General features: G+C 40.3%; 1 protein-coding gene across 1 annotated transcript; it reads left to right on the top strand.

Moving 5' to 3' along the window:
* The first annotated feature begins 1,225 nt into the window (after positions 1 to 1,225).
* LOC149081522 (uncharacterized) lies at positions 1,226 to 24,759 on the top strand. The gene is made up of 3 exons (XM_089238457.1): positions 1,226 to 1,446; positions 5,746 to 5,805; positions 24,310 to 24,759. The coding sequence occupies exons 2-3, from the start codon at positions 5,758 to 5,760 to the stop codon at positions 24,706 to 24,708; spliced, it is 447 nt and encodes a 148-aa protein (XP_089094583.1). The 5' UTR covers positions 1,226 to 1,446; positions 5,746 to 5,757; the 3' UTR covers positions 24,709 to 24,759.
* The last annotated feature ends 510 nt before the right edge of the window (positions 24,760 to 25,269 follow it).

The raw sequence follows: 25,269 nt of genomic DNA, 5'->3' as shown, positions 1-25,269 counted from the left end.
TTATTGACGAAAATATTTTAAAAAATAATCAAATTATACGACCACGTACAGACACTCACTCATACGGTCACCCAGCCACCCGTCTGGACACTCACTCACTTGTCCACTCTTATGGTCACTCAGTCACTCACACGGCTAGGGCAGGTGAAATGGCCATGTCAAAATGTCTGGGGTGAAATGTCAGGGACCAGATTTCCGGGGGTTAAATGTACCGCGGACGAAACGTGCGAATTCTGTAAACCGTTATAACGTTAACACGCAAAAACAAAATAAACCGAACTATAACATAACGAGCTCTGTTTACTTCCTAACAAATTACGTACAGTTCGACGTACGAATAATCATCGCCAATCCAATACTTCATTGTAACAAAACCAGGAAACACATCGACGGACATCATCAAGGTGCGGGGTGAACAGAACGATGAGCGTCACTCATTTACGACAGCGAAGATATTATTAACGCCAATCAAACAACACCACGACGACAATATACGTCATAATCCATTTAACATGATGCATAATATAACACTTTTTCCTTTTTCCCCAACCTTGTTACCGTTTAATAATCCGATTCATGTCCATCGTGATCTCATTTTTTCCTCTCCTATACGACAAAACAAACGAGTTTTCGCGGTAAATTACTTTACGACACTGAAACGATTTACGATACTGAAATAACGTTTAACGGTTATAACAAGAAACTGTTAAATTTAATAGATCGTATGTCTCACAGTAGTATTTATATAACATTAATTTCTAGATAAAAATCATAAAAATCGTTTTTTTCCCGGTCAGTTACGCCACTGTATTTAGTGTCTAGTGCGTTTGTGACGCTTTCCGCCCCGTCTATAAGTCTCGACCCTACCCCCAGCCCTCCATCAAAAGCCCTAGTTTAATCCGACGTGCATGTCGTGTGTCGGTTTACGCCGCTGGATTTCATTTCGTATTCGCCCCACTGCTGTATTAATATTTTTTTTTGTTTTATTTTTCTCTGTTTATTATTCACGTGCAGATCTCTCTCTCTACTCCAGTGTCCCCCCCCCCGTCACTCTACCCATTTAGAACGACGCTGCTTCCGACTAATAAAAGAGAAATTTTTCTGAAAAAAAAAAAACAACAACAACAAAAAAGTGCAGAACCTGATGCAAATGAAGCATCGACGCCACTGATAGAGAGTGACGTCACTGGGAAAGCTTTTATATGCGCCGTCACTCGCTTCGGGTGGTTCAGACTGTCTGCTACACCGTTGTGTCCTGAACTAGTTTTTCACTTATAGAACTAATTTTTTAAATACGGTTTTGTTTTAACGTTCTCCTCGTACAGCGAAAAAAGAAACCGTTATATGCAACAATACATATTCATTTTTTCCTTTTAATACATATAATTACTCAACTGGTCTAAAACCGAATTTCTTCAAATTTTTCTCTGAACCGCATAATTCCCGGTAAGTAATTTTTGTCTTGAGATTTGGTAATTGCGACAAATTTATGTGTTTGTACATTAGTGTCAAAATTTAATTTTTGTGCTAAATTTATTTTTTTTTGTATACGTGTATTTAATTCAAGCATTCAAATTTGTTTTTGGTACTGTCAATTTTATTTTAAACCGATATTTTGTGAATTTTCCATGTTTTTGAAGAATTTGATATTCGGGGGGAGGGGCGTCCTTCCTTAGATATCAAACTAATATGAAGCATATGCAAGAGTTTTGGTATGTTAATGAAATCTTGAAGAATAAATACTTAAATTGCAATTGGCAACGCACCCAGAATCGGTGCGTATTTTAGTCACTTACGCCTTATTCCCGATATAAAGTTTGCCCGAATATTTTTGGTTCCTCAAATATTTATGCTCTGTGCAGCTGTCAAGGGCAGGGGGCTGCGGCCCCTGAACTTTTGGGGCTGCAAAATGGGATAAAAATAACTTTTAATTAAAATTTTTTTTTATCCAAGACCTTTTTTTGATATTCAGACATCGAGCTCTCTGGTTTAGGGTTTTTACAGAACTTCCTCCCCGTAAGAGAAGAGCGCAACTAGATCTGGAGCAGAGGGGGCGATGAATTATTTTGAAATGAAGATTGCGCTGGGGGTGCGGGGGACACAATGCATGTTTTCTCCGCTGATAGTTGAGGTCCTGGGTATAAGGCTCTTCAAGTGCCTGGGGAAGGGCACACTTGCAATTTTTTCGGTGAGTGGCGGGCACTACCGTCGAATTTTTTTTTTTTTTAATGACCGTGGTTTGATAGTCCTCGGGTGTCAATGTATTATAATACAACCTGGCATGCACTAGGTTTTTCTCGTGAACTCTTGAGAAAATCCCACGTAAGCTACTGCCCCAAATGGGATGGGATTTTACAATTTTTCTGTGGAAAGGGGTTGCATTGCTGTAAAAATGCATTTCGGCCGGATGGGGGGATTTTCAGCCCAAAACACCCAGTTTACGTAAACCAATGTACTGGGATTCCCGTTTTAACTCTTTGGGGGGGGGGGTAGGTTGGTGTTAAAAACTGTCCCACCTTTTGCTTAGCTTTTTATGCATGGTGGGATATATTTTAACCCATAGTCAGTTTAATTTAATTTTTCATTCAGCTGGTAATGCTATGCCCCAACGGTAAATAAGTGAAGGAAAAAATTATACAAATTGTACAAAACTCGTCGGTACGTTGTGTGCTGCTGTGATTTTAAGGTTTGCCGTATTTTGTGATGCAGTGAATTTTTAACATTCTGTGCAACTAGGGTTTATTTTCTTTAAAATCGTGTGCCTCAGAGTTAAAGGGCCGCCGTTTTTAATACCCTGCCTGAAAAATACTTTATCCCGACCCTGCAGATGTCGGATGTTTTACATGCCTAAATATTACCACGATGCTATTGCATATTGTGGAAAAACTTCGTGCCATAGCCGTATCAAGGCCGGAAATTTGTCTTCCAACTGTTTTAGTCTCCAATGTGTGGATCGTATTTACGGGTTGTCTGCTTCCTAGGGTATCAACAGCATTGGCATGAATTTGTTAATACGTAATGTGATCTGCATTTCAGTAACACATTTTTTGGAGTTTTGGAATACAGTTCTATATTTCGGGGCCACCTATATGCCTTCTTTCGTTACAGAAAATTTACAAAATATTTTGCCCGAATTGATTTTTTTTTTTTCTGCTCCGTGCAGCTATTGACACTGTTAAGAATTTACCATATTGGAAAGTAATATTCGCGGAACTATCGACAAATTTCTTAACTAAGCAAGTTTTTCAGAAAACTATGGCCGCATATGGACACAGCGACTGAGCTATCGGGCGGAAATTCTTGACTGAATTGAAGCAAGATGCTTCGGAATCGGGTTTGAAGCTAGTGTTATGGAAATTTACAACTCCTTGTTTACTTCATATGCTTGGATTTTTCGGGCTCTTCCATTGAATAAAAAGCTGTAAATTGAATAGTCTGAAAATTGACTTCGGAAGTAATCAGACTAGTCTACGCAAGTCTGACTGAATTGAACAGTTCAACTACAACGGGGGTTTTGTTTGAATATACAAACTTCACATTTGATATAACTAATCTTGGACGATGGTTCGGCCAATGGGGTTCCTGAATTTTTTTGGCAATTTTGTGGGTATCTGTATGCCGAAGATAAAGGGCACAAACTACATTTTCATCGATATTGGGGAAACACTAATTTGAAGTGCTTTCGCTATACTAGAAATATAGGCCAGTCCTTTTTTAATAAATAACATTCTTTTTAAAACAAGCGAAGTAAGCCATACTAAAAACTTCAACGGCTAAAAATCCTCGGTGCCTTTTACCTCCGACATATATTCCAGGCTTGACTTTTGGATGCAGATTCCTCTCAAACCTGGTCTTCGAGTAGCTCAAAACGCTGTAGGCCTTCGTAATGAAAAGAAATAAGACATTGCGTGCAATAGTAGTGCAAGTCCCTATTTCGTGCAAATCCAATTTCGTGCAACAATCAAATCTCGTCATAGGACCGCAAACATTTAAGCTACCCACATATGTCGAGGTGGACTCTACATAGGTCTGTATCAGGAAGCAACGGTACTTGTTACAATGACCCTCTTACGGTAGGAAACCCCTGAATTCGGCTTCTTAGAACTCGTAAGATACATGCACATAATGCATGGGGACAAACTTCTAGGGGTGAACTTCCTTATTGCGGGGATGCTCTATAAAGTACGCATCGTATCAACGAAATGTCGGAAAGCCGCTGACAGTAAAGAGCTAACCATCAGTCGCATACCCCAAATTGTCGTTTGCTCAATCATATCTATTGCCGAGTTGACTGAAGAAAAATACTTCATTCAGAAACTAAAAACTACGAAAGTTTCCGTGAAGTACTAAATTCGAAAATATTTTTCAATTTCTCTCGTCTTGCACGCAATGATTCATAAATTTTCCTGGTCAGGAGCTCTTTGTTTATCAGTAGCACCCGTACGTACGGGCAACGGATACATTACCAGGAGTTTGCCAGGAGTGACTTATTGTCAACTTATTGTGACTTATGATCGGTCTTGTTTTAGATGTCATTCAAGTATTACGTCAGCATCGGGGGAGGGTGTTTCGGATTTGCTGACTTTTGATGAGGGGGGGGGTTTGAAGGTTGCTTACGTCATCAACCACCCTTTTTTGAAGATGTGAAATATTCTAAGCTGCTGACGAAATTTTGCGGACGTGGGAGGGGGGCAGTGTTTTGCTGACAAGGGGAGGGGTAAAAAATGGCTGAAAATCTGCTTACAAAAATACTTGAATGGCCCTTACTGAATAATTTCCCATATCTGCCCTCTTAAGGGGAATTTTCCCCTCCATCGTTCCCCCACACCCGCGCCTGCACACAGCATAATCCGATTAAAGTAACTTATGCTAATTATTTAAAGCGGAATTTAGGTAGTGCCTAATGAGCGGTCAGAATCGAGCACTCCAGGAGATTTAAAATGTGGTGGTCGCTCGCCGCCAAGTCTAATTGTTCCAACTTATCTAGTGTGTATATATTGAGTTATAGAAATCTCTAGGGACTCCATATATTCATAGTCACCAGCAGTGGAATCTTATACGCTGATCATTTCGCCTTATCAGTTGAGGTTTACGCTACTGCCGCAGGTGTTTCTATTCATATGCGGTTATTCATTAATATCAGCTACGACCTTGTGAAGAAACGACCTCATTAGGTAGTTTTAAATTTCAAGATGTTTTCGTCAAGTCCGACTTTGATCGGTCGCAGCTGGGCTCAGCCCGGAGCCATTTCGCAATGATACTTGGCACTTGAGGTAATCGGCACCGGGATTTGAAATTTCGACGATCGCATTTGAAAATTCGATTAAATATATTTAAAAAAACCGTATCGGCTTTCAGTCCCTTTTCAATATTAAGTATGCAAATCCATCAGTCATAGGATAGGCAAGTGTCTTGCAGCCCTGGAGTTAGTCTTCCCTTAGCGGAAGATCTGAAGATCGATTTCAAAACACGAAAAAGCGCGATTGTCGTTTTTAGTTAAGTCGGTCGTGGTAAAATTAAGGTCGCGTATGTATTGTATGGTGCGTCTGCTCCGCTTCCATAATTTACAGCGTCTCGTAAAAGTCGATGACGGCAATATATATAAACCCCGACGCTCTAGCTCTTTTTTCTCGAAATCCTCGGACCGCTCTCATTTTGGTTTTTATGACTATGTGCCATTTTGTTCAAGCTCTAAAATATTCACTAGTATCTTTACTTATTTTTTTTCCTTCCCATCTTTTACAGTTGCATTCTCCAATGGCGATGAACTTGGTGGCAATTACCGTCCTGGTGTCCTTGCTGAAGGTAAGTGGTGCAATATGATGACTTGTGTATTTTTAGAGGACACTAGACATCTCGACCGCAGTGACATTTGAGTTCTCAAAGATTGTCCAGAGTCGTCTGAAATCGCGATCGTCTAGATTTTTATATAAACAGCATGGGTGGAAATAGGGTTGTGGGGGGGGGTGCATTGCCCCCCAGCGTCAAAGGTGGAGTCAACTGATCTAATATGTGTATGAATCGAAATCGTGCCCCCAGCACTAATGACCGTGCCCCTCGAGACTTCAGTATCTCCGCCTATGATATAGTGAAACTCCTAGGATGCGGTCATCCCTCTTTTAACGGTCAAATAATTCCCCATTTTATAACAAGTGGGCATGTAAACCCCTGATTAACGATCACTTTGTACGGACGAATTTTTTATTTCCGTTGGTGTCCATAAGAGGTTTCAATGTACTCCAGCTTTTCTACTTTCCAGCCCATGGGCCCTTTGTTTTATATTTTCTTGTGGCTCCCTTTTTCTACCTACTCACTCCCTCATCTAAAAGCGAAACTTCCTAGAAAACATTTTCATGTTCCAGAAGGTAGGTGACAATCCCTTCCAGGACACGAATTATAGTAAAACCCTACCGAACGGACGCCCCTCGGATGCGGCCACCCCTCTTTTATGGCCAAATTTCAATGTATGATTTTTCAAACCCCCTGGTTAATGGTCACTCCCTCTTTTACGGACGAATTATTGTCCCAACAATGTCAGCGAGAGGTTTTGCTGTTCATTGGGGAAAAATGTGTAAATATAGGAAGATCCATCGAAACTCCCAAAACATCACGCTGGGTCTACGCCTACCCCGAGCTAGATTTCAGTGAGCTACCTTGTGGGGGTTTCTATGTACGAGTCTCCGGGAGATCTATTAGCTTGAAGTAATGGCTTACATATTTATAATTACATTCGAAAATCATAGTATCAGATCTTATCGTGTAGGAACCAGTGAGTCCCTGGGTTATGCCCGCATGGACCCATGGTTCAAGAATTCTGGTTCTATGGAGAACTCTGCTGAATTCCGAAATTACTCCATTTTCCCCCATCCCTTCACAGCTGTGGGTCCCTTCACCACTTGTGGCTCCTTTTTCATGTGATTTTCATCCGTGGCTCCCTAGAATTTCTCAGGACTGCAACATAACATTTGTCCCCAGTAAATTACGATAATACTATACAAATTATTGTAAAATATGTAATTTAATTGTAAACTATTTGAAAGAAAATTCAAATATTTTCTTAGCATGGGCACTGTAGAACAGTTAATTCATAATGTGATGAAGAGAAAGCTAGGGACAAGGAAGAGAGCAACTAGCTGAAAGCTAGTAAAATACTCTCGACTCTATGACATCTCTGCATTTGTGATACACATAAATCTCATTTCTTTTGACCTGGAAGAAAGATAAACCCAATACATATAAATATATTAAAGTGAATTATGGCGACCAAAAGCTGCTACGAGAGAATTTCATACTACGGGTATTTTCACGTTAATTCAATGAAAAGTTTTTGACAATATAGAAGGAAGATCAAAAGCTAGACAAATACAGAATCTACACTTGATAACTATTTTATCTACATAACCAAATCGAGTTAGTTTCCATTTTAAATTTATCTGTCGAATTATCAGATATAGAAAATCTGATATCGGATTAAATCGATTTTTAATTTCATTTGTTTAAATTTCATTGTCGGGCGCGGTAGCCCAGGTCGATAAGATACTTGCCTAAAGTACCAAAGGGTGTTTAGAGGTGTCGCGAGTTCGATACCAGGTTAGTCCTTGTCAGAACTTTCCTGACACAAGGTACAACAAAAAACGGCGACATGACCATAGAAACGATTGCTACCACAGGGAGTCCCCATCGAGGGGTTAGCGCACCAACCTCTCGATGAGTATAAAAACAAGCCTGCCGATCGGAATCGGCAATAAATTGTAGGTCCCGGTCTAATTAGCCCTCGAGTGCAGAAAATGACCTAATGAAAATATTGAGGCTCAAATATATCGGGGGGGGGGGGGAGAGTTACTGATAATGGAAAAATTTTGTATTTTCCATTACAGTAGCATAATGAAGTAAACGTGCAACTATCATGAAAATGTTATGAATATTCAAAATGCAAATCGACAAATTTCTCCTACGGAGACCCAGAATATCTTTGCCCTGGGCCTCATCTGATAATGAATTAAACTCTCGGGGTCACCGAGAGTTTGGTTACCAAGCCTTTCTTTGCACTATTACGATGAACAAAATACGCATTCAGTCCTAACTTGTAGTGGTTTGACACCTTCAGGGTTCAAAGAGAAAAAACACTTGGGTAGTTTGAAACTCCATAAATGAAAACGGTGCTGCCAACTAAATGTTAAATAACTTTATTTCATTGATAATGAACGTTAATTTCCGTAACCACAAAATCTGGAATGTCACTTCATGTAGGGGCGTCACCGATAAAATTCTCAAGGGTGTCGCGCTCCAAAAAATTGGCGAGTCACCGCCCTTCATTAGATATAAGCAATTTTAATATTAAGTTATGAAGTGTTGATTCCAAATATTAGTTTTAAAAGCATCTGGGACACTTTTTCGAGCTGGTGTTAAAGCTAGAAATTGCCGTTAATTTCGCAATTGCTCCGAGTGAGATCTCTACCTTACATAACATTAATGGCATTTTTTAATCCATGAAGTGGTGATACATCAAGATAACGTGAAAAACATGTTCGCCGACAAAAAATCGGGGATTACGGTCATCCTGACCTGGTTTGAGACGGGCTGGATCTGGTTGGTCAAGCAAAAATCACTCTTCTATAATCCCTTCAAAGATTTTAGCTGTTTGGGGCCGTTCAAGTATTACGTAAGCAAATTTTTATCCATTTTTGACCCCCTCAGCTAAATTTCGTCATCAGCTCTGCCCCTCTTTGAATCCTGCATATTGGTAGGATCAGACGTACGCAGGGCATAGGGGCTCGTGCCCCCCTCCCACGATCAAAAATTTTTCTAAATTTCCGAAGACCATAACAGATTGATTATAACAAAGGTAATTTAAATGTTATTTGAAGGCTATGAACTCAAAATTTATCTTTAATAAATTCATTGCGGCCCACCCTCTAAGCATATAATAAATCGCATAAACGCGGACCCGCAAACCAAATATGGCCCTAGAGGGTATCTGATGCGGCCTGCCCTTCTCAAACCTGATTTTGTAAAAATGAACTAAGCGGCACATTCACAGATCGGTTAAGTATCCCGTGGCACATTTCAGACCCGGGACAGTTCCAGAACACTTAAGGGATCTCTAAATGTCACTGATCGCTTGAGTGACATGTGACGTAGTTTTAGAGCACTTAAGTGGGGCCCCCAGTGTGGTTCTACATTCGTTATCCGCGGCACATTCTCAGATTTAAGTGATCCGCGGCATATAATTGCGGATCACTTGAGTGCGTGGCACAGTTCCAGAGCACTTAAGCGGCCCGGACACATTTCCAGATCACTTGGATCCGCGAAACATTTAGATATCAATGGGGGATTTTACATGAAGTGCCCACAAACTATCGAAAAGTTCGTTTTTGGCGCACCGAGTAAGATGCCATTAAGAATATTTCATATTTTCATAAAGGGTGGTTGATGACTTAAGCATTATCCAAACCCCCCTCGTTAGCAAATCTGAAACCCCTCCCCCATTGATAACGTAACACTTGAACGGCCCCTTTCCAATGTTGACTTCCCACCGTCCTTAGGCATGGGGCGACACAAAGGCAGGGAGCAATTGTATGCTCCGTTCACTATGCATACTGTCGGCGATTTCCACTCCGATCGAGGAGCCTGAATCTGCCTATGCTTGGCTTCACTGGTCACTGCCTATGCTAAGGGGCCCAATTTTCGCAGTAACGAAATTGATTTCTCGTTAACAAAATTAAGGGATGCACCTTCTGTATACCTTTTGACTCCCTTTACGATCACTGATAAAATATTTCGTCTAAACGCCTGTTGAATAAATTGTGATCCTCTCCATCGTGAAACTTTAAGGCAGAAACGCACTACACTGACGTGACGAGATTATCATGACTCGTCAGAGACGTTGTGGATTCTGATTCGTGGAAATTGTGACGTTGAAATTATGACGTGACATTCCCACGTCAGAATTTCCACGAATCGGAATTTACAACTTGTCTGACACGACGTGACAGCATATCACGTCAGTGTAGTGTTTCAGCTATTAGTCGCCCATTCAACCGAGATTGCTTTTTCCTTTCTATACCTTTCTTACTGATTTTTTTTTCCCACATCTTTCTACTACATGCATGTAAAAGCGAAAGAACACGTAGGGTGACTGTAAAAACTCCCTTATCTATTCTTTCTCCCCACTCATTCGTTTTTCTAATGTGCGGTTAGGTTAGGACGAAGTTGAAAGATTTATCGGGCTCCTAGGGCGTTACGGCGATATTATTGGACATTTAATTTGATATATTTGTGCCTATTGACGCTTCGAAGTGGTTCTAGTGAGTCTATTCTGGGGAGCTGCAGATGATTCATGAATTGGACAAGCGAGACGCGGCTGGCAAGAGCCTGACCACTACCTGAAACCAATTGATTGTTGTACAGACTTGTTACACATGCACCCCTTTTTAAGGACTGCAAAGTATGGCTTCAATAGGCTCTACTCGTAGTACATTTTTTCTGTAACAATTAGCTGGCGGCACCATGTGTATATAAATCTAAATACTGTAGACGTTCATTATAACGACCATATTTCATGCCACGGAAAACGGACGTTATATAAGGAAGTCGTCACATCGAAGCAGTTTTTTTAAGGGAATTAAGACTGATTGCGAGATTTTTGAGAGCGGTTGCAGTAAAAATACACTTTAGGTCGGTCAGGAAATAAAATTGTAATTAAATGCACGCACCTATGTACGGAATTATCCAATGTGTCAAACAATTTGGAGAACGGAAATCGGGGATTATGTATGTCTCTTTGGAGATAAGATGCCGGACAGATGTTGTATTCGATTGAATAGTTTTGTAGGTCGGGAAAATGGAATGAAAAGGGGGAATAACTTGGAATAGGGAAAACACATTCGGGACTTGTACGTTCCGTTCGTTATAGAGGAACGTCCGCAATAACGCATGGTCACGAGCGGCGACTACACAAGGCAATGGTTCTTAAACTTTGTGAATCACGACCCCCCCCCCCACTTTTGAATAGAAATTTATCGGCGCCCTTTGTATTCGGTGACCATATGTCCCGGTTTTAATAAATGCTTTCGAAAGCATTTTTCGGAACGCTTTTCTGTTCAAAGTTGCGCAGTCAGTGGAGAATTAAATCCCTTTTTTTAAATATTCAGTTGGCCGTGCGCTGCTTTATTATGAATGGAAAGTAGTGAAGTGCATGTTCCCCCACCCCTGATTTTGAGGTATAAGTACATGTGATGCCGAAAAATAGTCCAATTTCAGAATGAACATTAATATTCATTATACGTAAACATTTACTTATCACTTTTTTTTAATTTTCAAAAATACGTTATTTTGAAATCTGTCGGCCCTGTACATGCATTAACTTGATATATTGATTACAAATAGACTTTGACAAAATTATTTTATACGTGGTAATTGGCTCAGGTGAGAAGGCACTTTCTTGTTTAGACATATTTTTATTTACATTGCGAAAAATTAACTTGGAAGTTTCTATTTCGGAGGATCCTTCGCGACCCCAGTTTATTTACGCGGCTCACACTTTGAGAACCACGCGCAAGGAACGTCTGGATATACATCCTTTTCCTAGGATGAGGTAGTAAGATTATGATGGCGGGCACTTGTGAATTTCTGAATGTGAATTCGTATTTTGTAATTTCTAATAGTATTCAAATTTCATTAAATTATAAACAAATTCAAATTTTAAACTTTCCAATTTGATTTCAAACTTGGTTGAAGTTCGTCAACTTCAACCTACTTCAAAAGGAAATTTTTGCCAAAATTAACGATAGGTGGCGCTAATGTTGGTCTTGAATCTTTTCGGTTCCTTCAGCGTTTCCCAAAGGGGGTGCCAACAGGGGTCTACAGGCCAATTGTAGAATTATAAAACAATGCAGAGTTAAAACTTCAACTTTTAATTGAATTACTGCGCAAAAGCGCATAGGAGCAACGTTGGTAGATGGCAGCAGTAATGTGATTAGGCAAAAAAAATTATGGTGAGACCGCTCTCGGTACGCGATGTGAAACGTTTCATTTCTTTTGCAGCCTTAGATTGCATTACTGTCGCATAAAGTTTAGTGGTATTGGATAAAATGCCTTTCATTGTTCGAAAACATTCACGCTGTAAGATGGCTGTAGTTTCTGCTGCTGTAAATGGGGGGGTTTGTGGCAGGCGTTTCCGGGGTCCACGACTAAAAGTTTGTATTTTTTAACCCTGCGATTTTCAATGATAAAGTGATCGTGTGTAGCGCACGATCATTAGTAAATAGTGGGTGCCCTTTTCCCGTAGGGCACATGCCCACGTTCCAAAAACTGCAAGCGCCTAAACTTCAGACAATGGCCGCAACAACTGAATATTGGTCCCTCAAAGTGTTGACGGGGAGCTGCTGCCCAGGATCAGACTAATCTTTTCATACAAAATTGAGACCCGTGAATCTAGTGGAACGCGCACAGCCTGGAGCTGCAATGTTCTTTATTGCACGTAAATTCAATTTGAAGAGAACTCCATGTTGCTTCCTCAATTTTTAGATCAGGCACTCGATATTGGGTCCGATTCCCTCTAAAGGTTTCAAACTACAGTAAGGCCGGTATTACAATGTAAAATTTTGATAAAATCCCTTTTATAAAACTTGAAAAATCTAACCAATAAGGTTATTGGTTACATTCTAGAAAATGCAACCGGTGACCTGCATTTTTCAAGTTTTATAAAACTTTTACCAAACTTTTATAGTGTAATCCCGGCCTAAGCGACAGTTTCTCCAACATTTCTGAACTTCTTGCCAGTGCAATCGGTTCAGGTTTCTCGAGTCGAAGGTTTGTCCTGCTCACGTTTAAGAACGAATTTCCGAGCAACAGCTTTTCTGATTTTCTATCGTAATTACCTACAAATAGGCTAGCGGTTTTCAATCAGGTATCCATGGAACCAGAGGTAGCTAGAGACAATCAACATCAACCCGATTGAGAGGGTACTAAATCTCCTTTCAATAGAACTTTCGCTTTGGATTTGGGGCCCTCTAAGCTTTACTGTCGCACGGCTTAAGCCACCCTTATACGGACCCTCTGGAGGTTTCGGGGTGGGGTCCATGCAATTGAGAAAACAATTTACTTGTGTTTAGAATATTCAGCATATGTCATTTGTGGCCATCTTATTGGCAGAGTTCGGGGTTACTGGTTTTCGTCTAGGCACTAAAGGTCCGTGAAACATAGTACGTTAAGAACTTATGGCACAGCCGAACCATTATACTGCTCATGGGAAAGTTAATATCTACCGAGATTAAGCCAGGGCCATACTCGTGTAAAGCCTGGCCCAATATTCATTAACAAATATTTGCTTCCCGTGATAAAGCAGCACCATAGGTTGGCTGAGCCAATGTGTAATGTTCATTTTCGAATATTTGCTTTCACAGAACATTAATAACCCAACGCTTGTTGTGACTATTGTCGTTCGACCAATGCCGTGGGGGCCAGACCGACTGGACGAAGGCGGCTCATTTGACTGGAAGGTACTGGTTCTGTTTGACCAGCCTTCCAACCTAATTTCGTGATCATTCTGGTGGAGCGGCCACACTACTCACCCATGACTAACCTTGTAACGTATTGGCCGTTCTGGTCACGAGTGTGGCCCTGGATTAAGTCTATAGCTCAACGTTACGCCGGGTACGCAGCACACCGTAAAACCGGTTTTTGAGGTGAAGCTGCGGACATTCTGGTCGATGTGAACGATAAGCAGCGCAACATTGCGTACTCTCGTATCACGATTCACTAGGAGTCTGTACGTCAGTGAAATTGGCTGGTTCGTGCGAATTCTATTTGGACTGTTCTTTTGATGCGTACAGCTGCCTGGCACGATCGGTACCAGCGTTCGCTCCTTATTGTGCGATTATAGTGCTTCCGATTCTGGAAAACCGCAGATCGGTTAAAACTCGAATTTCAACTTTTAGCATGAAATTCGGGTTTTACTAATCGGAGAGGACGCCCGGGTTTGCAGAATCCGAAACGCGTGCACTGTAATCACCATTACGGAACAAGCTTCTCGACCACTAAGGCCCCTTTCACGCGGAGCGGATGCGGGTCCGGAAGAAGTTTTAACAATTGGAATATACTGAGCCTTTCAGACGAGCCGAAATATCTCCGCATCTAGGAAAAGTTCATGCGGGTCCGGACGTCGTCCGCATGTGTTAAAACCTTAGGGCCCTTTCACACGGAGCGGACACGGATGCGGGTCCGGAAGAAGTTTTAACAATTGGAATATACTGCGCCTTTCAGACGAGCCGAAAAATCTCCGCACCTATAGTTCGTTTCAGGTTAACTTTGCAGTGAAAGGGAAGCTACGAGGGAACCGCATCACACGTTGCTATGACAACGAAAGCCTTTCAACCAATGTATCGATGCGCAGTCGCGGTAAGGTATAGCTGATTCTCGCCAATCTCACTGAGAAATATCTTTTTTTTACGCATAATGGTGATCATTTTTTTTTTCTATTTTAAAATTCTTAAACGAATAAAGATCGATTCAGAACACTATTTTTTCAGTATTCATTTTCAATCATTCAAAAAATTGAAATAGTCCGCATAAATGATCATCGTAAGCCTCCGATATATGGGAACTATATTTTGTGGCGAAGGAATACACTCTCTACCTTTCTCTGCACTGCAAAGTTAACCTGAAACGGACTATAGGAAATGTTCATGCGGGTCCGGACGTCGTCCGCATGTGTCAAAACCTAAGTGCGGGCTCCGCATCCGCACATAAAGTTTTGACAATAGGTTTATTCGGAGCTATTCACACGATGCGGAGCGAATTCGTCCGCATCTTTGGCTACTTTTTGAAGGTGATTTTTCACGGAATTTTTTTAATTATTTGCCATAAATACCCTTAAAAACACCATATGATGGTCCCTGCTCATTAATATAATGTACCTACATACGTCTATCCCTCCGTTTCCTTCTGAGATGGAGATATAGCAACTTCAACTGCCTTTTGTCCATATTTCACAATTTTATACAATAAAACCTGCCAACAACGGCCACTGACGGGACCAAAATTATAAGCCGTTCTGTTCATTACGAATATTTAATTGACTAAATACTTTAATAACTTTTAAATTTAATTTAAAAATATTAATTTTTTTCTTTTTAAATTTTTAAAATTATTTAAAAATATAAATATCTGAAATATTATTTTAACAGATTAAAAATTAAAAGAAATATTTAATTTTTTTAAACTTTAAAAAAAATACTTTTATTAAACAACGTTATCCACGTACGGTGTTCACTCAGGGCCGGATTAAGACGTTTGAAGACCCTAGCACTTGAATATTTTTGGTGGTTCCCCCGATACCTACAAGTATATTTTACTCAATATTTAGTCTATAAACTTAAAAAAATGAAATTTTATATTTCAGAAGTGACTAATCTAAGGATGGGATTTCACTCTAAAAGGTTTATGAAAGTTATTTTATAAAACTTGAAAAAAGCAACTAATAAATTGCAAGTGCAACCGATAAATTTATTAGTTGCTTTTTTAAAAGAATTATTATCAAATTTTTATAGTGTAATCCGTACTTGAGGCCGGGATTATACTATAAAGTTTTGTAAAAGATCTTTTATAAAAGTTGAAAAATTCAACCAATAGGCGCATCGGTTGCATTCAAGCAAATGCAACCGGTGATCTTAATGGTTGAATTTTTCACGTTTTATCAAAGAGCTTTTATAAAACTTTTATAGCGTAATCCCGGCCTAAGACAGAATTGTGATGTGAATATTTCTAAGCAGACATTTTGAAAGTCCCAACCCCTCCATTTTTTTATACTTGCAAATTCTTTGATATTTGCTGAATTTTTTTTTTTTGGAACATCGAATGTTTTGGATTTTTCGAATATTGGATGTGTTTTTGGAATTTTCTTTCATATTTTTCCGAAAAGACAATTTTTTTTTTTCAAAATTTTTTGAAAATATTTTAAGATATTTTGTCCCATCGACTACTTGTGAGGATCGGAATGGAGGCATCTTTAGGCTCAATGATAAACGCCACCAAAGAATGCCTCTAGGCTGCCTATGGGCACTGAATCAGGGGTGAAGGAGAAAAATAATTACAAAAATTGCGAAAAAACAGTTTTTATGCACGAATTTCGAACTAAAGATGCGGACGAATCGCCCGCATCTTCAGTGCTCGTTTGAAAGGGTATGCGGATCCGCATCCGCTCCGTGTGAAAGGGGCCTAAGTGCGGGCTCCGCATCCGCACATAGAAGTTTTGACAATAGGTTTATTCGGAGCTATTCACACGATGCGGAGCGAATTCGCCCGCATCTTTAGCTACTTTTTGAAGGTGATTTTTCACGGAATTTTTTTTAATTATTTGCCATAAATACCCTTAAAAACACCATGAGGGTCCCTATTCATAAAATATGATGTACCCACATACGTCTATCCCTTTGTTTCCTTCTGAGATTGAGATCTAGCAAATTTAACTGCCTTTTGTGCATACTTTACAATTTTATACAATAAAACCTGCCACTGACGGGACAAATTATTACGAATATTTAATTGACTACATACTTTTAATAACTTTTAAATTTTATTAAAAATTGTATTCTTTGTAAATATTAAAAAGTATAAATATTTTAAATTAATTTTTTTAAACTTAACATTGTTTAATAAGTTTTTTTAATCACTGTTATTGTTCACTCAGGGCCGGGTTAAGACGTTTGAAGGCCCAAAGCACTTGAATATTTTTGGTGGTTCCCCCAATACTTCAAGTATATTTTACACTATATTCAGTCTAATAAACAAAAAAATGAAATTTTATATTTCAGAAGTGACTAATCTAAGGATGGGATTTCACTATAAAAATGGTTTATGAAAGTTATTTTATGAAACTTGAAAAAAGCAACCAATAAATTTATCGATTGCATTCGAGCAAATGCAACCGATTAGCTTATTGGTTGCATTTTTAAAAGAATTATTATAAAATTTTCATAGTGTAGTGTTATCCCAGCCTTAAGCCCAGTTTCAAGTTTTATAAAAGTTTAAAAACTCAACCAAAAGAGGCATCGGTTGCATTCAAGCAAATGCAACCGGTGATCTTATGGGTTGAATTTTTCACGTTTTATCGAAGAGCTTTTACAAAACTTTTATAGTGTAATCCCGGCCTAAGACAGAATTGTGATGTGAATACTGTATTTCAAAGCAGACATTTTGAAAGTCTCCACCCCTCCCCTTTTTGCTACTTGCAAAGTCTTTTATATATCCTGAATTTTTTTTTTTGGAACATCGAATGTTTTGGATGTTTTTGTGTTTGATTTTTTGAACATTGGATGTGTTTTTTGGATTTTTCAAATTTTTCCGAAAAGATTTTTTTCAAAATGTTTTGCAAATATTTTACGATTTTCTCCCATCGACTACTTGTGAGGATCGGAATGAAGGCATCTTTATACCCATATTCTATGGGGCTCTAGATTAAACCACCAAAGAATGCCTCTAGGCTGCCTATGGGCACTGAATCGGGTGGAGAAAAATAATTACAAAAATTGCGAAAAAATAGTTTTTATGCACGAATTTCAAACTAAAGATGCGGGCGAAACAGCCGCATCTTTTAGTGCTCGTCTGAAAGGGTATGCGGACCCGCATCCGCTCCGTGTGAAAGGGGCCTAACACTCCGTTAAGTTCTGCACTTTTCTATTTTTAGCCATTATCTGTTTTCCGTTTAACCGGATTTTCATTTGCTCAGCAATTTGTAAGCTTCGAAAGTAATGGTATAGTTAGTCGTATTTCGTGAATAAAATACCTAAATGAGGGTTGGGGAAAAAATTATCAGGCAATAAAAGCCTGTTTCGTGATTAAATATCTTATTACCCGTAACTTGGAAAATCCGTCTTGTGCACGGAAAATATTAGTCATGCGTTAGATGTGGAATTCGTTTCATGGGCAAGAATCTGTTAAGATTTCCTCTAAGTCCTCATCCATAAATTATTCGGCATTTGTTTAAATGAGGATGTCGCTCTCTGCTATTCTTACGAAGATATATTTAGGAAAGAGAAAATTCAACTGCCCTTGCGGGGAACCGAACCAAAGTCCTTTCCCTTTCCGGGTGAACGCCCTAGAATACAAAGGCTACGAATCTTTCCTTTGACCTTGCGTGCATTCAACCGTACATGGACGGTCGGGCCAAAACTCGCGGAGAGCGAAATTCTCGGACATGATTTTTCAAAAATCTGAAGTTTTTGTGAGCCCGCACGTGGTATTTTGTGGAAGAGCCACACTCTAGGGGCCAAAGAGCCGCGTGAGGCTCGCGAGCCGCAGTTTGCTGACCACTGCCCTAGGCTACGAATCTATTTCCTTGTAGCTCTTGTGTTCTGAACGGGACCGTACTCTCTCGAGAGTGGCATCGTCGGATAAGTCACCATCTTGTGGCAGTGTCAATTGTGCGTTTTGGCCTGAGTTAGAGCCGACCGTCTATTGCACACAAGCTTCAAGGAAAGATCGAGCTATTCGTTGCCTTCATAGTCTAGGGCGTTTACACGGAAAGTGAAAGGACTTGGGCTCGATTCGCCACAAAACGCAGTTGAATTCTTTCCTAAATATATCTTCACATCAGCCAGCTGTTAAAAACCTTCATATTTTGTTTATCCATAAACTTTTATAGGCTCTTTTCCGCAAAACTTATGTTCAGCGAATAATAAAATTTCGTATCAGATTATTAACGGAAAGCTCTTCACAGCCCTGTTTAAAGGCAAAAATGTAGTCTACATATTGGCCTAGAGAAGCGTTTCAAATGAAGTTTTAACGCAAATTAAATTGAAATCTAGCTGCGAGTTGAATAGTCTTGTGCTTGGTTGTCTGGGTAAGAACCAAATTACAATTTGTCACCAAAAACTTTTACAACGAAGATTCTGTGTGAAGAGTTTTGTAATAACTGCTTTCGTTACGTGCCTGGTAATCATTTTCCCAATATAAATAACAATGGAAGTTTTTCAAACACTTTCTCCAACTGAGCTTGATGTTCAGGATGCCTAATATTTTGACTCAGTCGATGCGATTAATTTAGTGTCTCGCTTCATGACATGACCATAAGTTGACCTCGTGGCTTTCAGGGAAAATGGGTGGGGGAGGAACAGGGTAAGGTTTGTTAGATTTAATTTTCTACACCATACACTTCAAACAACCGTTATGAAGTTGTGTTGGACATCTCATCTCGTTCTGGACGAGTCTCTCATAATGATACATACCAAATACAAAGCTTAACATATTGCTCAAAATTTTCAATCGTTATAAAAATGTCTTGGAAATCTGTTTAGATCTAAACATTATTTCGTAGGTTAGATAACTCTATACTGTAGGTTTAAATATATTGTTTTAGCTAGTTCTCTAGATGGCAGCACCCATAACGCGCAACATTGACGACATAAATACGTCAGGGCCGCAAATTTACTCGAAACGCTCATTCCGTATTGTACAGATTCTTAAATTCCTCAGGAATGTACGCGGTGCATACATGGGTTTCGGTCGGTTTTCGACCCACTTAATTGGAATAGTTTTCACAACCGAAGTTCAGGCACCTTATACAGTCAGGCAGAAGTTCGAAGAAATGTTTGAAATAGGGAGTATATTCATGATCTAATTTACGTGCACCCAGAGCATTAACTGTGTGAATTTTGTAACAATTTGCGGAAATGTCCACTATAGCTAATCGGGCAACCGCATATGAAACTGTTTTTATCGACCTTAATTTTATCGGATTCACTAACTCCTTTCAAACTCTACGGATTTTTTCGTACGGAAGATCCTCCACACGAAGATAATTATTTTCTGCTTTGGGGCCGTTCAAGTATTACGCCAGCAAATTTTAGCCCTTTTTGACCCCCTTTCATCAAAACTGACCCCCTCCTGTGAGCAAAATTTCGTCAGCTCTGCCCTTACCTTTTTATAACACGCTTTGGTGATATCAGACGTGCGTGGAGGGAGGCATAAGGGGAGATAGTTGCCCCCCCCAAGACGATCAAAAATTTATTCTTTAATGCAAAAATCTCTCAAATTTTTTCAAAGAAAATACATTTTATGTTACTATAATCAATTTCTGTTTATTTCAATTCTATTCGAAGTCTAAGAAATGAATTTCTTAAATACATTGCGACCCCACTCTAAGGGGGTCATTCAAGTATTACGTCATCGATGGGGAAGAGTTTTCAGCAAAACGGAAAGGTGGAGGGTGTCAAAAATGGCTAAAAATTTGCTTACGTAATACTTGAACGACCCCTAAACCATGTGATAAGCCCGTGGACCAAATGTGACCCGGGAGTTATCTGATGTGGCCTGCAACCTCAAACCCTATTTTTTAAAAATGAACTGAGCTGCACATTTAGGGATCGCTTAAGTGACTCGTGACTGACTAAAGTGGCTCCGGCGGAGACTTATTGGGCACCTGAACTAACATTCTCCCTATTGATAACTATCGAAAGGTTTCCGTTTTCGGCGTACAGAGTAAGATGCAATTAGGAATATTTCCTATCTTTATAAAGGGTGGTTGATGTAAGCATCATTTAAACCCCCTTCCCCCTGGTCAGCAAATCGGAAACCCTATTGATGCTGACATGTGAATCGCTCCTTTATTAGAGTAGCTCCATACGCCAATGTCCGTAGCGTGTGAAGGCATGCATTTACTCACGTTGGCCACCGTGTGCTTAGGAAACGGCACGACGGTAAACTCGTCCGTGTCGTTAAGTTACCTAGATCAGTTTCCTTAAAGCCGGCAGAAAACTCCACTGAAATCTTTGTCAGGCCTCCTTCTGTAAGACGTTGTAATCGCCTTGAGGGCAGGACTCGGCACGACTTTCTCGCCTTCCGCATCAGAAATCTGCAGGGCAAGTCTGTTGGTTTGTGGCCGGAAAGTGAAAGGACGTTGATTAGATTCCCCGCAAAGGCAGTTTAATTTTCTTTTCTAAATTTATCTTTGCATCAGCCTGCTGTTAAGCTTCGTAAGAAAAATATATCCTGTAGGTAGCTTAACCTAATTTCTAAAATTCTCCGCCACGGGAGAAATTTAGGCTAAGATTATTCTATTCGGGAAAATAATTGGCACGATTCTGGGCTAGTGAATTCACACGCCCTATCCTGGCCGGGAATCTAAGTGGCCTCGGTAGATTTATAGTGTGGAAAAATGTCATTTTGGGGTGATCCCTAGGCTAGTCACTGAACTCAGTTAAATTTTATTACTTAACTAGGTTTTTCGGAATTTAAAAATGCATTCATATCTTGCATTTATTGAAATTGACCACTTTATATCCAAGGACGTAATATTGCGTCCAAACTCCTTTTTTATTGAATAAAGTCAAGCTGTTTTCTTTTATCAGCGTCAGGCTTTGTTGTAACCCTACTAAGTTCTTACCTTTTTGTATACAATTATTAGTGACTTGTTTCCCCACATGATGCATCCTATATATCATAATTTCCCAACCTTTTTTGTCCCATCGCCCCCAACGTAATCTCACCCATAGAATCCTATGCTATACCCGTAGCTTATACCGCCCCCCTGGAACATGTCATCGCCCCCCCCCAGGGGGCGATTCCACGTTGGGAATCACTGCTATATACGTACAAAAGAACTGGTTGGGTGAGGGTGAAAAGAAAAATCTACTTCGTATAACTACTCGCTTATCTTTTTGCACTTATGTATTATACTGTTTTCCTTTTATTTTTGCTCTTCAACTTTAAAGAAAGGTAACGTGCGGTTAGGTTACCATATTTTTCACCCATTCGTCAGAGATCATTTGAATTTCTCCCCGGAACCTGGTAAACGTACGTAGTGGTTAACCACTTCTAAAAATAGGGTATAGGATCGTTGCCTGCGAGAATTCCTGGCCGGACTGATTCTGAAAAGTTCTCTCAGCGTAGTCTATCAAACTGCTTAAGTATCCTAGCGGGGACTATGTTCGGGTCTAGTGTATTTTGCAACATACAGCCGAATCACAGCCCTAAAAATGTCAATCTAAACATATATTCGATTAACAATCACTAGTAGATTTTTCCATGAAAGCTTTCATTTTGGATGGTATGATGAATGGTCGGGAAAGCAAAGCTTCTTGTACCTAGTTAGAGCGTTCACACTCGAATCCTGTGACTGACACGCAAAGCTTGCATCGCGGATCCTAGGAGTTGTCAACTCTTGTCGGTGGCGGGCTATAGATGTCGGTGGGCGATTCAATTCGCGCGACGAAAGCGAAGAATTGTGTATCCGTAAGTAGCTAACTGTAGTGTTCCAAAGTAGGCAATATCACCTCGGGTCGATGAAATGGTCCGGAAGCGGTAGAATCTATGGATATAACATAGGATCCTATGGGTTAGCTTGAGTTGGGGGAGGGTCGAGACAGTTATGAAAGTGGACGATTGAAAAAGTTTGGGGAACTCTGCTCTTGCTGAAACTCATCTACAGTTCGAAATTAACGGAAAAAGAAGTAATTAGTTTACCCCCATTTGTTTCTATAGTACAAAAACAATTCGTTTATGGCGAAGTACATTACAACACTTTCCATCTGAGCTGTCGTTATAACGGACTTCTATTATAATGAAAGAAACCAAAGAAATACTGAAGCGTTTTCTATTCATGCTGTATGATCTTATGCTATCCCGAAGGGAAAACATTCAAACACCACCTGTAAAGCCCAGCCTGGTACTATAGTCATTAGCAAATAAAGTATTTGCTTCTCCCTGCTGTAATGAAGCACATAAGCCTGGCTACACAAAGCTCTAGCGTTCCTTGGGGGGGAAACAGGGCATCTCCGGTAAAACCAAAATTTATTGATACGTCAAAGATTGCATATAGTGCAAGGAAATCAAATTATGTAAATCGTAGAATCAAATTAATCAAGTTAAAGTGGCACGGGGGGGGGGGATAATAAATCATAGAAAGTTGTATAAAATAGTATCGCAAAAGGCGCAATCAGAAATTTGATCAAGGATTGTATGGCACAAGGGTAGAGCACCCCATTGCGCTCGGGCAGTTCAATACACCAATTTCTCCGAGACTACATTACTTAGGTTTGGGATTCATCCTGTTGCTCATTCGCGAACAGTGCCACTAGCGCACTGTCAGGGTGAAGACGTGGCGATCTCCTTCACGGCGCTGGTACCGGAGTTGCTGGAGGAGACTGATCTCTTAAACACTTGACTGCTATTGCCAATGGTGGAGTGGCACCATATCTCGCCCATGACCAATCCCGTTTACATGTACAATATTGCGGTAGCATTGGGAGCTCGAGCACCCGCTTGACTTTTTCCCTCGTAAGGAAGGAAATGTAGAGCAGGAATTGGTAAATTCTGGAAGCGTGATTTTTAACAGCGCCTCCTGGTGATGGCAACCTGTGAGGAGGCTAAAGTTCATCTGTAACGTTAAGGCTTAGCAAGTTTGTCACATTTTGAACCACAGCATCCCATTTCGTTTATTTTGACCTAGCATCACATACCGCGTGGTGATTTGGATGTGGCAATAGAAATCTCAAATTCTGAGTCCGATCGTTTCTTTCCCGCACAACGATGCTTGCACGTGCAACGGAATTTTCTCTATTCTGAGGATGGACTAGCTGACGTCATAAGCAGCGTGTGGAGGAATTACCTCCTACAGATACACGTATGGGTTTAAACCAGCTTTTCCATTTCCCATGTAAATCGAGCCTATTAGGCCAGGCTGAACCAGCATCTCCTAGAGATAATCTCCGCAGTCTGCTTGTGACATCAGTAAGTAGTCCATTTTCCCTCAGAATATTCAGGGGAAAATTTCCCTACTCGTGCCAGTATCATCGTTGTGAGGAAATGATCGGGCTCAGAATTGGCGATTCCTATGTTCCACATCTAATCGCTATGCAATATTTGAGCCAACCAGGAAGATTCTACGCCAAAATAAGAAACTATATAAGATGTTTCAAAATGTGGCCAACTTGCTAGGTAGTCTGAATGACGTTTATGGTAAACACTGCAGAGGCCTATCTCTAGGTGGTGCTGGCTAAACACGAGTGACTTTATCAAAACATGAACAATCGTGCTCCGTCCCCCCCGCTCTGTCCCCATGGAGATATAAGCTGGACGACCCGAGGGGGTGCGAGTCATGGTAGAAAGACCAGCGCGAACAAACCCATCGACACGAGATCAAGATGAGTCCGGCTCGTCATTACCGAAATAAGTTTCAAGGAGGAAATGCGTAATTGCTGAGTGGGTAGATTAAATCGCTGAATTCTTCCAACACCTGAATGAGAACTAGTGTATTTATGCAGCTGATTTCATTACTGTAGTGCCAGATTCAATGTTTGTGTTCCATTTCAGCTTTGCAGTGCCCTGCATGAAAGCGATCGAACGCCGCTCCCCGCTACGACGGTCGAAATCCGCTCCAGCACAGAGGGTTTCACTGGAAGCCTGATCGTCAACGCTACGACGACGACGGAGGTGACATCTGCCGAAGTGACCGCGACGAATTCGGCATCTGCCGATACTACTGCCGAGCAGGAGGACATGGACGATGGTACTCTCGTGGATGGCACAGAGCTATTTGCAACGGTTACCGACCCCGAGATTGTCGATACCACCCAGCAGCCGGCAGAGACGACCACGACTGGCGGAGCCACTGGAATAATAACGACCGCGGGCAACGTCTTTGCGGCGACGGCAGCCGTTCTAGTGGCGTCGCTGTTTACGTTACGGCCACAAATATCTAACATGTACTAATTATAATTTTGTATTTTTTCTTGTAAATAAACTGTTTTCTTTTGTTTTTTAGCCTCGTCGCCATCATTTTAAGAAACTGAATTAGTTTTATGTATATACCTCTATACAAAAGATCTTAAATTCAGAATGCGTTCATATACAGGGTGATTATAAAAAAACTATCCCGCCATATGGGCCCTAACTATCATACCATTCACAGAAACAATGAAATTTTGGCTCGAGGTATTTTGATGTATGCGCTCAAGAATGAGAGTGACACTTGTTTTCCATATAACAGTTACGGTTACAGTGAGAAAATTTCGAAAATATCAAATGGCAACACCAAGTTTTTTGTATTGGAATGTGATCTCCATTGTGAAAAACCCTAAATAGCGTTCAAACGGAAACTGTAGCATGAAAATCACCGGCGGTAGATAGGCTAAAAGTGAGGACAACCAATAACGATAGAGAAGCAGCATAAAATAAAACATTTTATTGTGTTTCACAAATTTTCCGCATTACCTTGTGGAGGACTAATCAGGCTGGCATCTCAGCCAAAGAAACTGTGTGACGAATGAAACG

Source organism: Pholcus phalangioides, unplaced genomic scaffold (assembly GCF_987345545.1).
Source record: "Pholcus phalangioides strain wild (caught in Gottingen) unplaced genomic scaffold, Ppha-v1.0 ptg000010l_1, whole genome shotgun sequence".
Classification (NCBI taxonomy): domain Eukaryota; kingdom Metazoa; phylum Arthropoda; class Arachnida; order Araneae; family Pholcidae; genus Pholcus; species Pholcus phalangioides.
Note: the sequence above shows the minus strand (reverse complement) of the source record. Positions and strands in the feature narration are given on the sequence as shown.